At 39.8% G+C, this 14878-nt stretch overlaps 1 protein-coding gene across 4 annotated transcripts in view; it reads left to right on the top strand.

Annotated features, from left to right (window-relative positions):
- AKAP7 (A-kinase anchoring protein 7) overlaps positions 1–14878 on the top strand; it is a 142689-nt gene that overhangs the window by 23878 nt on the left and 103933 nt on the right. For all 4 annotated transcript variants that reach the window (XM_061207040.1, XM_061207042.1, XM_061207041.1 and 1 more), the window contains exon 5: positions 12137–12297. In XM_061207040.1, the coding sequence (XP_061063023.1) occupies positions 12137–12297 (161 nt within the window). The remainder of the gene's footprint in view (positions 1–12136; positions 12298–14878) is intronic.

Below are 14878 nucleotides of genomic sequence, written 5' to 3'. Positions count from 1 at the left end.
TGTCACACAAGATGAAAGCCTGAGAGAAAATGAGTGGTCCCCTGTGTGTTAGAATGGTAGACTAGTCAGGGTTCCCCAGAGAAACAGAACCAATAGGATGGATATCCATTTGGATATCTAGATATATTGATATATCTGTATCTACAGTTGTAGCTCTACAGAGAGAGATTTATTTTAAGGAATTAGCTCACATGACCATGGGGGGCTGGCAAGTCCACACTCTGCAAGGCAGCCTGGCAAGCGGCAGACCCAGGCGAGGGTTGACAGTATAGGCTCAAGCCCAGAGGCGGCCTGGAGGAAGAATTCTTTCTTCCTTGGGGGACCTCAAGTCTTTTCTCTTAAGGCCTGCAACTGATTGGATGAAGCCCATCCACATTCTGGGGGATGATCTGCTTTCCTCAGGGTCTACTGATTGAAATGTTCATCACATCTAAAAGAATTCCTTCACAACAACACGTAGACTGGTGCTTGACCAAACACTAGGTATCATGGCCTCAGCTGACGCATAAAATTAACCAACACAAATGGTAAGAGCAGGAGCAAAGACTGAGCTGGTTTCAGGGGTGGCAAGTAGGAGACGCTGAACCAGTGATTAATTCAGAAGAACGGCACGTGGTCAGTGAAACCACAGCCAGCTTGGAGGAGGGTTGTCGTCCAGGATGGGAAGGAGTCTAGAGGCCCTCTGGTGCTGGGCGGAGTGAGCAAGGCAGAGGAAGAGGCACGAAGCCGGACACATCCTGGCTCCCCTTTTGGGGTTGACTGTTCCAACCAGTGTTGGAGCAGAGAACGGGGAGTGATAGAGACACTCACCTTGGTTTGGGGTTCTCAGGGTGTAGCTGGGAAAAGCTCAAGCTCTTTAGAGAAGTTCCTGTTCAATAATGCTGGAAGAATGTGCTACCACACAGCTGGTAGATGAGAGTCGAGGGAGAATTCTAACACCTGGACCTGAGGTGGTTCCTTCAATTCCCCATTGCCCATCAAGGTATATAGATGGATCCAGAAATTTCTCTGTGCCCTGGCGGGTAGACTTGGAAGTTGAGAGAGAATTGGTGGATCAAAGGAGCTGGATGAGGGACAGCGACACTGCTGAATGTCCGTGTTTCTTGATCAGAGACCCCAGCGGGGATCCTGTGCTTCAGCAGCACATGCCAGTGCAATGCCCAGAAAGAACAGGTGGGCTTTCACGGATACCAGTGTAGGGCACCCAGGGATAAGACCAGACCAGTCGCCCTGAAATAGGACTCTCTTAGGACCCAAACAGTAAGCTGATCAAAGAGCTTCTTCAGTCCTCTTATAAGAGTATGCTGGATTCCCTGGGAAGGGGGAGGGGAGAGGGAAGGGAAAAGCAATCCTGAAAGGAGGTTTGAATTAACTGAATAACTGTACCCCAAAGAGACCTTTTTAAACCAGAGAAGACTGAGTTACCATTGATTGATAAGTTTAGGGTTTATCTCTCTTATCGGAAATGGGTCTTGGCTATGGCACGTATATATATTTCAGTCTCTGCACCTAAGCCACGATTCCCCAAACAAATGCTATTTTACGGGCTTCCCTGGTGGCGCAGTGGTTGAGAATCTGCCTGCTAATGCAGGGGACACGGGTTCGAGCCCTGGTCTGGGAGGATCCCACATGCCGCGGAGCAACTAGGCCCATGAGCCACAATTACTGAGCCTGCGCATCTGGAGCCTGTGCTCCGCAACAAGAGAGGCCACGATAATGAGAGGCCCGCGCACCGCGATGAAGAGTGGCCCCCACTTGCCGCAACTAGAGAAAGCCCTCACACAGAAATGAAGACCCAACACAGCCATAAATAAATAAATAAATAAAAAGCTGAGCTCTCTGAATTAAAAAAAAAAAAAAGTGTTATTTTATTTCCTTAACAAGTGTTCTGAGTCAGGCAGCACAGAAATGTCACCTTTTTTATACATTGGAGGAAACTGGCAGTCCTAGGAATTAAGCGAATGCGGGTCAGTAGACAAGCCAGAACTAATCAGTTTTCTATTATTATTCCATGGAGTGTGATTGTGAGAGATGGAGAGGGAGAGGGAGAGGAGTGGGTTGGGGACAGGAGGGAGAAGATGAGCACGAGTGCATGAACGGCGGGAGAGATTAGTCTGCTGAAGTACAAACGGCCTTCTGTGTCTCAGTGGCCTCTACTGATGGGCACGTAACTGACTAGAAATACTGTTAAGTGGTGTGCAGTCGGGTTGGGGTGAGGGGGTGGGTATGTTCTCAATGTATTATAATGTTTACATTTCTCAGTGGAGGTGGGACTGCCTTCTCTAGGAGACTTTTTTTTTTTAACATCTTTATTGTAGTATAATTGCTTTACAATGCTGTTAGTTTCTGCTGTATAACAAAGTGAATCAGCTATATGTATACATATATCCCCATATCCCCTCCCTCATGCACCTCCCTCCCACCCTCCCTACCCCACCCCTCTAGGTGGTCAGAAAGCACCGAGCTGATCTCCCTGTGCTATGTGGCTGCTTCCCACTAGCTAGCTATTTTACATTTGGTAGTGTATATATGTCAGTGCTACTCTCTCACTTCGTCCCAGCTTCCCCTTCCCCTTCCCCGTGTCCTCAAGTTCATTCTGTACGTCTGCATCTTTATTCCTGTCCTGCCCCTAGGTTCATCAGAACCATTTTTTTTTTTTAGGTTCCATATATATGTGATAGCATGCGGTATTTGTTTTGCTCTTTCTGACTTCACTCTGTATGACAGACTCTAGGTCTATCCACCTCACTACAAATAACTCAATTTCATTTCTTTTTGTGGCTGAGCAATATTCCATTGCATATATGTGCCACATCTTCTTTATCCATTCATCTGTTGATGAACATGTAGATTGCTTCCATGTCCTGGCTATTGTAAATAGTGCTGCAATGAACACTGTGGTACATGCTTCTTTTTGAATTATGGTTTTCTCAGGGTATATGCACAGTAGTGGGATTGCTGGGTCATATGGTAGTTCCATTTTTAGTTTTTTGAGGAACCTCCACACTGTTCTCCATGGTGGCTGTATCAATTTACATTCCCACCAACAGTACAAGAGGGTTCCCTTTTCTCCACACCCTCTCCAGCATTTATTGTTTGTATATTTTTGATGATGGCCATTCTGACCAGTGTGAGGTGATACCTCATTGTACTTTTGATTTGCATATCTCTAATGATTAATGATGTTGAACATCCTTTCATGTGTTTGTTGGCCATCTATATGTCTTCTTTGGAGAAATGTCTATTTAAGTCTTCTGCCCATTTTTGGATTGGGTTGTTTGTTTTTTTGATATTGAGCTGCATGAGCTGCTTGTATATTTTGGAGATTAATCCTTTGTCAGTTGCTTCGTTTGCAAATATTTTCTCCCATTCTGAGGATTGTCTTTTGGTCTTGTTTATGGTTTCCTTTGCTGTGCAAAAGCTTTTGTTTGTTTCATTAGGTCCCATTTGTTTATTTTTGTTTTTATTTCCATTTCTCTAGGAGGTGGGTCAAAAAGGATCTTGCTGTGATTTATGTCATAGAGTGTTCTGCCTGTGTTTTCCTCTAAGAGTTAGATAGTGTCTGGCCTTACATTTAGGTCTTTAATCCATTTTGAGTTTATTTTTGTGTATTGTGTTAGGAAGTGTTCTAATTTCATTCTTTGACCTGTAGCTGTCCAGTTTTCCCAGCACCACTTATTGAAGAGGCTGTCTTTTCTCCATTGTATATTCTTGCCTCCTTTATCAAAGATAAGGTGACCATATGTGCATGGGTTTACCTCTGGGCTTTCTATCCTGTTCCATTGATCTATATTTCTGTGTTTGTGCCAGTACCATACTGTCTTGATTAGTGTAGCTTTGTAGTATGGTCTGAAGTCATGGAGCCTAATTCCTCCAGCTCCATTTTTCTTTCTCAAAATTGCTTTGGCTATTTGGGGTCTTTTGTGTTTTCATACAAATTGTGCAATTTTTTGTTCTAGTTCTGTGAAAAATGCCATTGGTAGTTTGATAAGGATTGCATTGAATCTGTAGATTGCTTTGGATAGTATAGTCATTTTCACAATGTTGATTCTTCCAATCTGAGAACATGGTATATCTCTCCATCTGTTTGTACCATCTTTAATTTCTTTCATCAGTGCCTTATAGTTTTATGTGTCTTATAGACCTGCATACAGGTCTTTTGTCTCCTTAGGTAGGTTTATTCCTAGGTATTTTATTCTTTTTGTTGCAGTGGTAAATGGGAGTGTTTCCTTAATTTCTCTTTCAGATTTTTCATCAGTAGTGTTTAGGAATGCAAGAGATTTCTGTGCATTAATTTTGTATCCTGCTACTCTACGAGATTCATTGATTAGCTCTAGTAGTTTTCTGGTAGCATCTTTAGGATTCTCTATGTGTAGTATCATGTCATCTGCAAACAGTGACAGTTTTGCTTCTTCTTTTCCAATTTGGATTCCTTTTATTTCTTTTTCTTCTCTGATTGCTGTGGCCAAAACTTCCCAAACTATGTTGAATAATAGTGGTGAGAGTGGGCAACCTTGTCTTGTTCCTGATCTTAGAGGAAATGGTTTCAGTTTGTCACCATTGAGAACGATGTTGACTATGGCTTTGTCATATATGGCCTTTATTATGTTGAGGTAGGTTTCCTCTATGCCGATTTTCTGGAGAGTTTTTATCATAAATGTGTGTTGATTTTGTTGAAAGCTTTTTCTGCATCTATTGAGATTATCATATGGTTCTTATCCTTCATTTCATTAACGTGGTGTATCACCTTGATTGATTTGATATATTGAAGAATCCTTGCATTCCTGGGATAAACCCCATTTGATCATGGTGTATGATCCTTTTAATGAGCTGTTGGATTCTGTTTGCTAGTATTTTGTTGAGGATTTTTGCATCTATGTTCATCAGTGATATTGGCCTGTAGTTTTCTTTTTTTGTGACATCTTTGTCAGGTTTTGGTATCAGGGTGTTGGTGGCCTCGTAGAATGAGTTTGGGAGTGTTCCTCCCTCTGCTGTATTTTGGAAGAGTTTGAGATGGATAGGTGTTAGCTCTTTGCTAAATGTTTGATAGAATTTGCCTGTGAAGTCATCTGGTCCTGAGCTTTTGTTTGTTGGAAGATTTTTAATCACAGTTTCAATTTCAGTGCTTGTGATTGGTCTGTTTATATTTTCTGTATCTTCTTGGTTCATTCTTGGAAGGTTGTGCTTTTCTAAGAATTTGTCCATTTCTTCCAGGTTGTCCATTTTATTGGCATATTGTTGCTTGTAGTAATCTCTCATGATCCTTTGTATTTCTGCAGTGTCAGTTGTTACTTCTCCTTTTTCATTTCCTATTCTGTGATTTGAATCTTCTCCTTTTTTCTCTTGATGAGTCTGGCTAATGGTTTATCAATTTTGTTTATCTTCTCAAAGAACCAGCATTTAGTTTTATTTATCTTTGCTATTGTTTCCTTCATTTCTTTTTCATTTATATTTGATCTGATCTTTGTGATTTCTTTCCTTCTGCTAGCTTTGGGTTTTTTTTTTTTTTTGTTCTTCTTTCTGTAATTGTTTTAGGTGTAAGATTAGGTTGTTTATTTGAGATTTTTCTTGTTCTTGAGGTAGGATTGTATTGCTTTAAACTTCCCTCTTAGAACTGCTTTTGCTGCATCCTGTAGGTTTTGGATCGTTGTGTTTTCATTGTCTTTTGTTTCTAGAAATTTTTTGATTTCTTCAGTGATCTCTTGGTTATTTAGTAGTGTATTGTTTAGCCTTCATGTGTTTGTATTTTTTACAGATTTTTTCCTGTAATTGATATCTAGTCTCATAGCCTTGTAGTCAGAAAAGATACTTGATACGATTTCAGTTTTCTTAAATTTACCAAGGCTTGATTTGTGACCCAAGATATGATCTATCCTGGAGGAGGTTCCATGAGCACTTGAGAATAAAGTGTATTCTGTTGTTTTGGGATGGAATGTCCTATAAATATCAATTAAGTCCATCTTGTTTAATGTTCCATTTAAAGCTTTTGTTTCCTTATTTATTTTTCATTTTGGATGATCTGTCCATTGGTGAAAGTGGGGTGTTAAAGTCCCCTACTATTATTGTGTTACTGTCGATTTCCCCTTTTATGGCTGTTAGCATTTGCCTTAAGTATTGAGGTGCTCCTATTTTGGGTGCATAAATATTTACAATTGTTGTATCTTCTTCTTGGATTGATTCCTTGATCATTATATAGTGTCCTTCTTTGTCTCTTGTGATAGTGTTTATTTTAAAGTCTATTTTGTCTGATATGAGAATTGCTATTCCAGCTTTCTTTTGATTTCCATTTGCATGGAGTATCTTTTTCCATCCCCTCATTTTCATTCTGTATGTGTCCCTAGGTCTGAAGTGGGTCTCTTGTGGACAGCATATATACGGGTCTTGTTTTTGTATCCATTCAGCCAGTCTGTGTCTTTTGGTGGGAACATTTAATCCATTTACATTTAAGGTAGTTATCGGTATGTATGTTCCTGTTACCATTTTCTAATTGTTTTGGGTTTGTTTTTGTAGGACTTTCCGTCTCTTGTGTTTCCTGCCTAGAGAAGTTCCTTTACCATTTGTTGTATAGCTGGTTTGGTGGTGCTGAATTCTCTTAGCTTTGGCTTGTCTGTAAAGCTTTTGATTTCTACATCGAATCTGAATGAGATCCTTGCTGGGTAGACTAATCTTGGTTGTAGGTTTTTCTCCTTCATCACTTTAAATTTGTCCTGCCACTCCCTTCTGGCTTGCAGTGTTTCTGCTGAAAGATCAGCTGTTAACCTTATGGGGATTCCCTTGTATGTTATTTGTTGCTTTTCCCTTGCTGCTTTTAATATGTTTTCTTTATATTTAATTTTTGATAGTTTGATTGTTATGTGTCTTGGGATGTTTCTCCTTGGGTTTATCCTGTATGGGACTCTCTATGCTTGCTGGACTTTATTGACTATTTCCTTTCCCCTGTTAGGGAAGTTTGCAACTGTAATCTCTTCATATATTTTCTCAGACCCTTTCTTTTTCTCTTCTTCTTCTGGGACCCCTGTAATTCAAATGTTGGTGCATTTAATATTGTCCCCAAGGTGTCTGAGATTGTCCTCAATTCTTTTCATTCTTTTTTCTTTTTTCTGCTCTGCAGTAGTTATTTCCACTGTTTTATCTTCCAGGTCACTTATCCGTTCTTCTGCCGCAGTTATTCTGCTATTGATTCCTTTTAGAGAATTTTAAATTTCATTTATTGTGTTGTTCATCATTGTTTTTTTGCTCTTTAGTTCTTCTAGGTCCTTGTTAAACATTTCTTGTATTTATTCTATTTCCACGATTTTGGATCATCTTTACTATCATTACTCTGAAATCTTTTTCAGGTAGACTGCGTATTTGCTCTTCATTTGTTTGGTCTGGTGGAATTAACCTTGTTCCTTCATCTGCTGCATATTTCTCTGTCTTCTTATTTTGTTTAACTTACTGTGTTTGGGGTCTCCTTTTCACAGGCTGCAGGTTCGTAGTTCCTGTTGTTTTTGGTGTCTGCCCCCAATGGGTGAGGTTGGTTCAGTGGCTTGTGTAGGCTTCCTGTTGGAGGGGACTGGTGCCTGTGTTATGGTAGGTGGGGCTGGATCTTGTCTTTCTAGTGGGCATGGCCACGTCTGGTGGTGTGTTTAGGGGTGTCTGTGAAGTTAGTATGATTTTAGGCAGCCTCTCTCCTGATGGGTGGGGTTGTGTTCCTGTCTTGCTAGTTGTTTGGCCTGGGGCGTCCAGTGCTGTAGTTTGCTGGCTGTTGGGTGGAGCTGGGTCTTAGTGTTGAGATGGAGATCTCTGGGAGAGCTCTCGCCGATTGATATTACGTGGGGCCGGGTGGTCTCTGGGGGGTCCAGTGTCCTGAACTCGGCTCTTCCACCTCGGAGGCTCAGGCCTGACACCAGCCCGGAGTACCAAGACCCTGTCAACCACATGGCTCAGAAGAAAAGGGAGAAAGAAAGAGAGAAAGAGAGAGAGAGAGAGAGGGAGAGAGGGAGGGAGGGAGGGAGATTATTTAAAAAAATAATAATAAAAAGAGAAAGAGAGCAACCAATCCAATAAAGAAATCCACCAATGATAACAAGCGCTAAACACTAAACTAAGATAAATATAAAAATCAGTAATAAAACAGTCGCGGACAGCAAACGCCATGTCTACAGTTGCTCCCAACGTCCACCGCCTCAATTTTGGGATGATTCGTTGTCTATTCAGGTGTTCTACAGGTGCAGGGTACATCAAGTTGATTGATTTGTTGGGGGTGGGGATTTAGTCTGCTGCTTCTGAGGCTGCTGGGAGAGATTTCCCTTTCTCTTCTTTGTTTGCTCAGCTCCTGGGGTTCAGCTTTGGTTTTGGCCCTGCCTCTGCATGTAGGTTGCCCTCAAGCATCTGTTCCCACCCATACAGTACGGGGTTAAAGCAGTGGCTGATCGGGGGGTCTTGCTCATTCAGGCCAGGGGGAGGGGGAGGGAGGGGTACAGTATTTATAATTGGAATGCAGGGCGAGCCTGTGGCAGTAGAGGCCATTGTGACGTTGCAGCAGCCTGAGACGTGCCATTTGTTCTCCCGGGGAAGTTGTCCCTGGTCTATGGGACCCTGGCAGTGGCAGGCTGCACAGGCTCCCAGTGGGGAGTGTGGATAGTGACCTGTGCTTGCACACAGGATTCTTGGTGGCTGCAGCAGCAGCGTTAATGTTTCATGCTCGTCTGTGGTGTCCGAGCTGATAGGCCAGCTCGTGCCCATCTCTGGAGCTCGTTTAGGTGGTGCTCTGAATCACCTCTCCTCGCACACCCCGAAACAGTGGTCTCTTGCCTCTTAGGCAAGTCCAGACTTTTTCCCGGACTCCCTCCTGTCTAGCTGTGGCGCACTAGCCCCCTTCAGGCTTTGTTCATGCAGCCAACCCCAGTCCTCTCCCTGGGATCTGACCTCCGAAGCCCAAGCCTCAGCTCCCAGCCCCCGCCTGCCCCGGTGGCTGAGCAGACAAGCCTCCGGCTGGTGAGTGCTGGTCGGCCCCGATCCTGTGTGCGGGAATCTCTCTGCTTTGCCCTCTGCACCCCTGTTGCTGTGCTCTCCTCCATGGCTCCGAAGCTTCTCCCCCACCACTCCCCATCTCCACCAGTGAAGGGGCTTCCTAGTGTGTGGAAACTTTTCCTCCTTCACAGCTCCCTCCCAGAGGTGCAGGTTCCATCCCTATTCTTTTGTCTCCGTTTTTTGTTTTTTCTTTTGCCCTACCCAGGTACGTGAGGAGTTTCTTGCCTTTTGGGAGGTCTGAGTTCTTCTGCCAGCGTTCAGGGGGTGTTCTGTAGGAGTTGTTCCACATGTAGATGTATTTCTGATGTATTTGTGGGGAGGAAGGTGATCTCCATGTCTTACTCCTCCACCATCTTGAAGGTTCCTCTAGGAGACTTTTAGAAATATTTTGGGGGGTATTTTTGGTTGTCACAATTACTGAGGAGTGCCGTGGGCATTTATGGGCAGATCTCAGCATTACTAAATCACCTGCAGTACATGGGACAGTCCTGAACTAGGAAGCATTGTGTTGCCCTAAATCGTGGCATCACTTGTTGAAGAGTTACAGTACAGAGCACAGTGACAGTCTGAGTCATTCAGCCGTGTGTTTTACAATGTCTGTTTGCAAATTTCGGTTTTGTGTAAAAAATTAAATATTTAGCAAGTCTACTTTGTGTTTGAAGGATTAAAGTGACATTCTTATGCTACTTTATGATACTGGGAGTCAGAGCTCTACTGGAAAATGATGACCAGATATTTGCAATTTAGCAATTATTCTTGACTAAGTTGTAATGAAAGATCTAAGTAATAATTGAAGTTTGCTGTACAGACAAGATAGTATTTTACAGTTCGACCAACATTAATTTCCAACCATCTGTTAGATACTGAGCTAAGTGCTTTGGGGAAAATAAAGATGAACCATGAATGGATCTTGTACTCATGGATTATACCAGGTAGTTGACTAGGTCATACAGACCCAAATAACTATAATAGATAAATGTAAAAAATGGTATGTTTCAATTGGTATAAAGTATTAATGGAATTGCAGAGGAGAGAAGATTTGCTTCTAGTTTGGGGAACCATGCAAGTGTTTGTGGCAGAAGTATCAACTTTTAGGTGATGATGAGATTCAAGGTGTGGCTTCATTTTGGGTAGCTGTATAGTGAGAGTGAAATGATTGGCTTTCCTGGTAAGACATTGTTTATATGAAGGATTTCCTAAGTCCCTAATTTTTAAATTTTATCTTTCATCCTATACAGTATAATATGCTAGAGACACATATTGTTGGTTTCTTGTTCTATATTCTTACTTTTCTAAGTCTAGTATCATATTTTAGGTGTTTGATAAAGTATTGATCAATGGATTGGATATGGAGTGTGCAGAAACTTTTTTTAAAAATAATGAATTTCTTCAGGTAGGTATCACCCTTTGTGTCCTCACAGTGCAGAAGAAAGGAATAGAAATACGTTAGCCCAGATGCTGACTTGAAAAGACGGCTGTCCTATCGTAGTTTTAAGTACAACCTTTGGGTCTGAACTCTAGTTTCAGAATTCTGTTTCCTATGTGCCTGTACTCTATTCATTTTCCCATAAAGAAGTCTTTCCATAAACTGTTCTTGAAAAGATACTCTATTTAAAAGAATTTGAAAGTTAGTGATATTTATCAATAGGCACTATGACTCCTTTTCACTCTGTGACCAGTGACATCTCATTAGGACAAATTTATTGATTTATGATACTGAAGAACTGAAAAACTGGACTGAATTTAGATCGTCTATATTTCTTTAAAGAAAAATGGGGTATAGAATTCACTGTCTCTGAAAAATCCTGACCTTTAGCATGGCCTACTTTCATACAGAGTTACATTTAAAACGAGTATATTGAATTCCCCTCATTTACGGTAGATGAGCCAGAAGTGGCTGATTGGTTTTCACATGCTTTAACTCAGTGTGTGGGGAAGGACAGTATTATAGCAGAAGTGTGTCTTTTTGGATGAACATAAATACAGGTAGGCAAGATTGGATTTTGGATGTGGATTTGGAGGTACAACGAGAAATGCTGACATTTCTAAAGCTATTTTGAAGTATTATGTATTGTTTTGACAGAGAAACAAGACTCAGTATGGGAGCTATGGATGAAAATCAGTTAAAAATTTTATATGAATACTAATTTAGAAATATGAAAGATCTAGAAAAATACTTAAATTTCTTTTCACACATTTGGCATAATTACTACTGGCGAACAAATTGCTGATCAAGATAATTTAAATTAATGGTGGTTCACCAGAAGGGTGTTTTAAACCCCTCTCCGTAATGTAATAATGTCCTTATTTCTTTTTTGAGTAATTGCTGCCCTCTAGTGAGATTTTATTTTTTTTCTCATAATAAAGTACCTATACCAAACTCCTCTCACTATGGAAATAATTGATCTTAATTTTCAAAATATTCCAAACTTTATAATGTCTAATTCACTAATATAGTAAACATTTATTTTTAGAAAGAAAAATAATGCATTTGAAACACAGAATAGCCCTTTAATCATAGAGGCTAAACAGACACAACAAACTTACGTAGCTGTAGTTGGTAAATATAAACTTGCACTTTGGTTGAACCCAAGTATAATAAATTATCTTATTGTGGAGACTATTATATTTTAAAGAGATAATGTATTTTAAGTTTTAGTAGAGTGCCTCACAAATAGTAAATACTATATAAGTATTAGTACTTTTAACAAGAATCTAGAACTTCCACATAATCTAATATAATGTTTTGTAGGTATTAGGTTTTTCTGCAATATACTGTCAGTAATTTTCTTTTTTAGTTGTCCATGCAGTATTTCCTTGGTTAAAAACCTTTTGGTGAACTATAACATAGCATCTTCTTTTGTGTCTTTAATATAAAATAAATTATAAGTAGGTAAAGATTAATTCACTTCTACAGATTTTGTTAAAAATTAATATTAGTTTAAAAAAATTAATATTAGGTTTATTTTGATCATATGGATTAGATTTTGAAGGTATTTTGAGCATTAAAATAATTAGTACAAGTATAAAATTTAATTTATCTTTCTAAAACTGTTTCTTATTTGGTTTTGTATGTTTTATTACTTAATATGTTACTGAAAAATATATTATTTCTTACCAGTGGTATTGATGCTCTTTTGGAATTAAAACCATTTGTGGAAGAAATCCTCCAAGGAAAAACTTTGACTTTGCCCTTTGAAGGGGTTGACACTTTTGGAAATCAGGTTGGATTTGTGAAGCTGGCAGAAGGAGATCACATAAACCCACTTTTGGAGATAGCAGGTAAAACAAACAGTGATATACTTACATGAAATCTCATCTGTTGAAGAAGCAATTTTTTTCTCCCAATTCTTATAATAGAGATTTGAGATCTTTTAATTTTGGGGAGCCAGTGTAACCTCACTTTATAAGTGAGCTGCTTCAGCATTTGCTTGTATAGGGAAGTAGCCAAATAAAGGGTGGGAAAAGTCATCTTGATTCCTTGACCTGAGGAATATGTTGATTCTGGAAGATGATGGACTGGACTCAAGTATTTGTTAGGACTGTCCTAATCATAAGTCTGAAGGATCCAACGCTTATCATGACATTTGACATGTAGTTGGCATTTAGTAAGTATTGAGTGAATTAATAAGAATCACCAATTGCCTATTTAGAGGCTTGTGGGCATTGTCAGCCCCGTTCCGGAGAATCAGTAGATGAATCAGCAGCATTTTTCTCTGCGCTACCTTTTCACCTTCCTGTTTAGGTACTGCTCTATGAGCAGAAAGTCCATTGGTGATGGTAGAAGGTCTCACATCCATTGGAGAACACATTGCTTTGTGCAGCACAATTGAAAATGTTAGGGAAATCAAAGCAGAAAATTATAAAACCTGGATGAGTGCTTTTTTTTTTTTTTAAATAAATTTATTTTATTTATTTATTTTTGGCTGCATTGGGTCTTCGTTGCTGTGCACGGGCCCTCTCTAGTTGCAGTGAGCGGAGGCCACTCTTCGTTGTGGTGTGCAGGCTTCTCATTGCAGTGGCTTCTCTTGTTGCGGAGCACGGGCTCTAGGCGCGTGGGCTTCAGTAGTTGTGATACGCGGCTCAGTAGCTGTGGCTCACAGGCTGTAGAGCGCAGGCTCAGCAGCTGTGGCGCACGGGCTTAGTTGCTCCGCGGCACGTGGAATCTTCCCAGACCAGTGATTGAACCTGTGTCCCCAGTATTGGCAGGCAGATTCTCAACTACTGTGCCACCAGGGAAGCCCCATGGATGAGTGCTTTTTAAAGATGATCCAGAGATCATAGTTTGGGTGTTAGTAAAACAATTGTTAATGAAACAATTTTTATTTTCATTTCCTCCCATATCGTGCCAGGTCATTTCATGTCATCTCATTTCAGGTTCAATAATCCTTGATTCATAACACACTCTCATCATTGCTCCATGCTGGGTTTATTTTTATCTATCTATTTATCTGTCTTAAAATAATATCATAATCATCTGGGAATCCACCACCCAAAACAAAAGCTAGGACCTTGGTAGTAATCTAACCATATTGTCCTTTTCATTAATCTATCCTTTGGCCTTCCTTCATTTAAGCTAACCATCATCCTGAGGTCAGGGTTTATTATTTCCTTGTATTCTCCCCAAGTATATGTATTTTTAATTGGTTTTAATCTTATAAAAAGGATATCATATTGTATGAGATCTTTTGAGACATACTTTTTAAAAAACCTTAATATATTGTCTTTATGCAGTTTTTAGTTGCCCATTCAAAAGTGCACGTCTTTTAGGGGTGAGGGAGGCATGAGGACCGGATTTCATTTCATTGTTGGTTAAGTTTTTCTTTTGTGGAGCAAAGTATGTATAAACAACAAACAAGCAAGCAATTAAACAATAGTTATGAGTCAAGTAGGATTTAAAATCATTAGTTTTTTGATGGCAAAGCATTTGGGAACCCATGCCTTCAGTTAACAGACTTAATCTGTTCATTCTGAACTGCTCTGGAGAGAATGCTAGATTCAGGTCTTTCCTTTTGTAATATAAATATGTCTGATCTCAAGAAACATTTCTAATTAGTCATTCATTCATTGTTCTTTTAAATAATTCAATGGGTGCTTGCAACATTGAGAATTCCATCCATTCTTAGCAGTATTCTCACAAAGGCAGTTTCCAGTATTGATGAAAGATCCATTGTGTGGTGAGGAATGTGAAATCTCACCAGCTTTAGTGTGACTCTGAGCTCAAGGGTGTTGGTTTGTCATTTTAGAAAAGGCCACTGCCCCTGTAATTCCTTTCTAGATGCCAGAGACTGTTCCTTAAAAATATATATACTTTTCTAAACGTTTAAACAAAACATTACAAAAAATGGAAAATAGAATGGCACTCTGTCTACTCATATAATCACTTGCTTTTAATCTTTTGTGTGTATACGGTACTGTTGTTTTGGATTATGTTTTTTATTTTTTAATATTTTTTAGCTGCGTCCTGCAGCATGCGGGATCTTAGTTCCCCACCAGGGATTGAACCCGTGCCCCGTGCAGTGGAAGCACGGAGTCCTAACCACTGGACCGCCAGGGAACTCCCTGGATTATAGTTTTTATGCAATTTTATAAGAAATCTAAATATTTGAATATGTATATGGAAAATTTCAGTGAAGTTTAGTTGAGCCTCAATTTGTGTAGTGTTTAGATAGTCCAGATGTTCAATACATGGAATTTTTGTTAATATTTTACTTCATTAGATTTATTTTTAAAAGAATACCTCAGGATTAGTATTGCTTTAGTCCAACAGGATCAGTAAAATAATGTCATATTTGTTTTTGTGTCATATTTTATAAACTATTTTTCAAATATATTACAACTTTCAGAAGAATATATTCCATTG

This window comes from Eubalaena glacialis, chromosome 12 (genome assembly GCF_028564815.1).
Source record: "Eubalaena glacialis isolate mEubGla1 chromosome 12, mEubGla1.1.hap2.+ XY, whole genome shotgun sequence".
Taxonomy (NCBI): Eukaryota; Metazoa; Chordata; class Mammalia; order Artiodactyla; family Balaenidae; genus Eubalaena; species Eubalaena glacialis.
The sequence above is the reverse complement of the archived record's forward strand: the minus strand, read 5'-3'. Positions and strand labels throughout refer to the sequence as shown.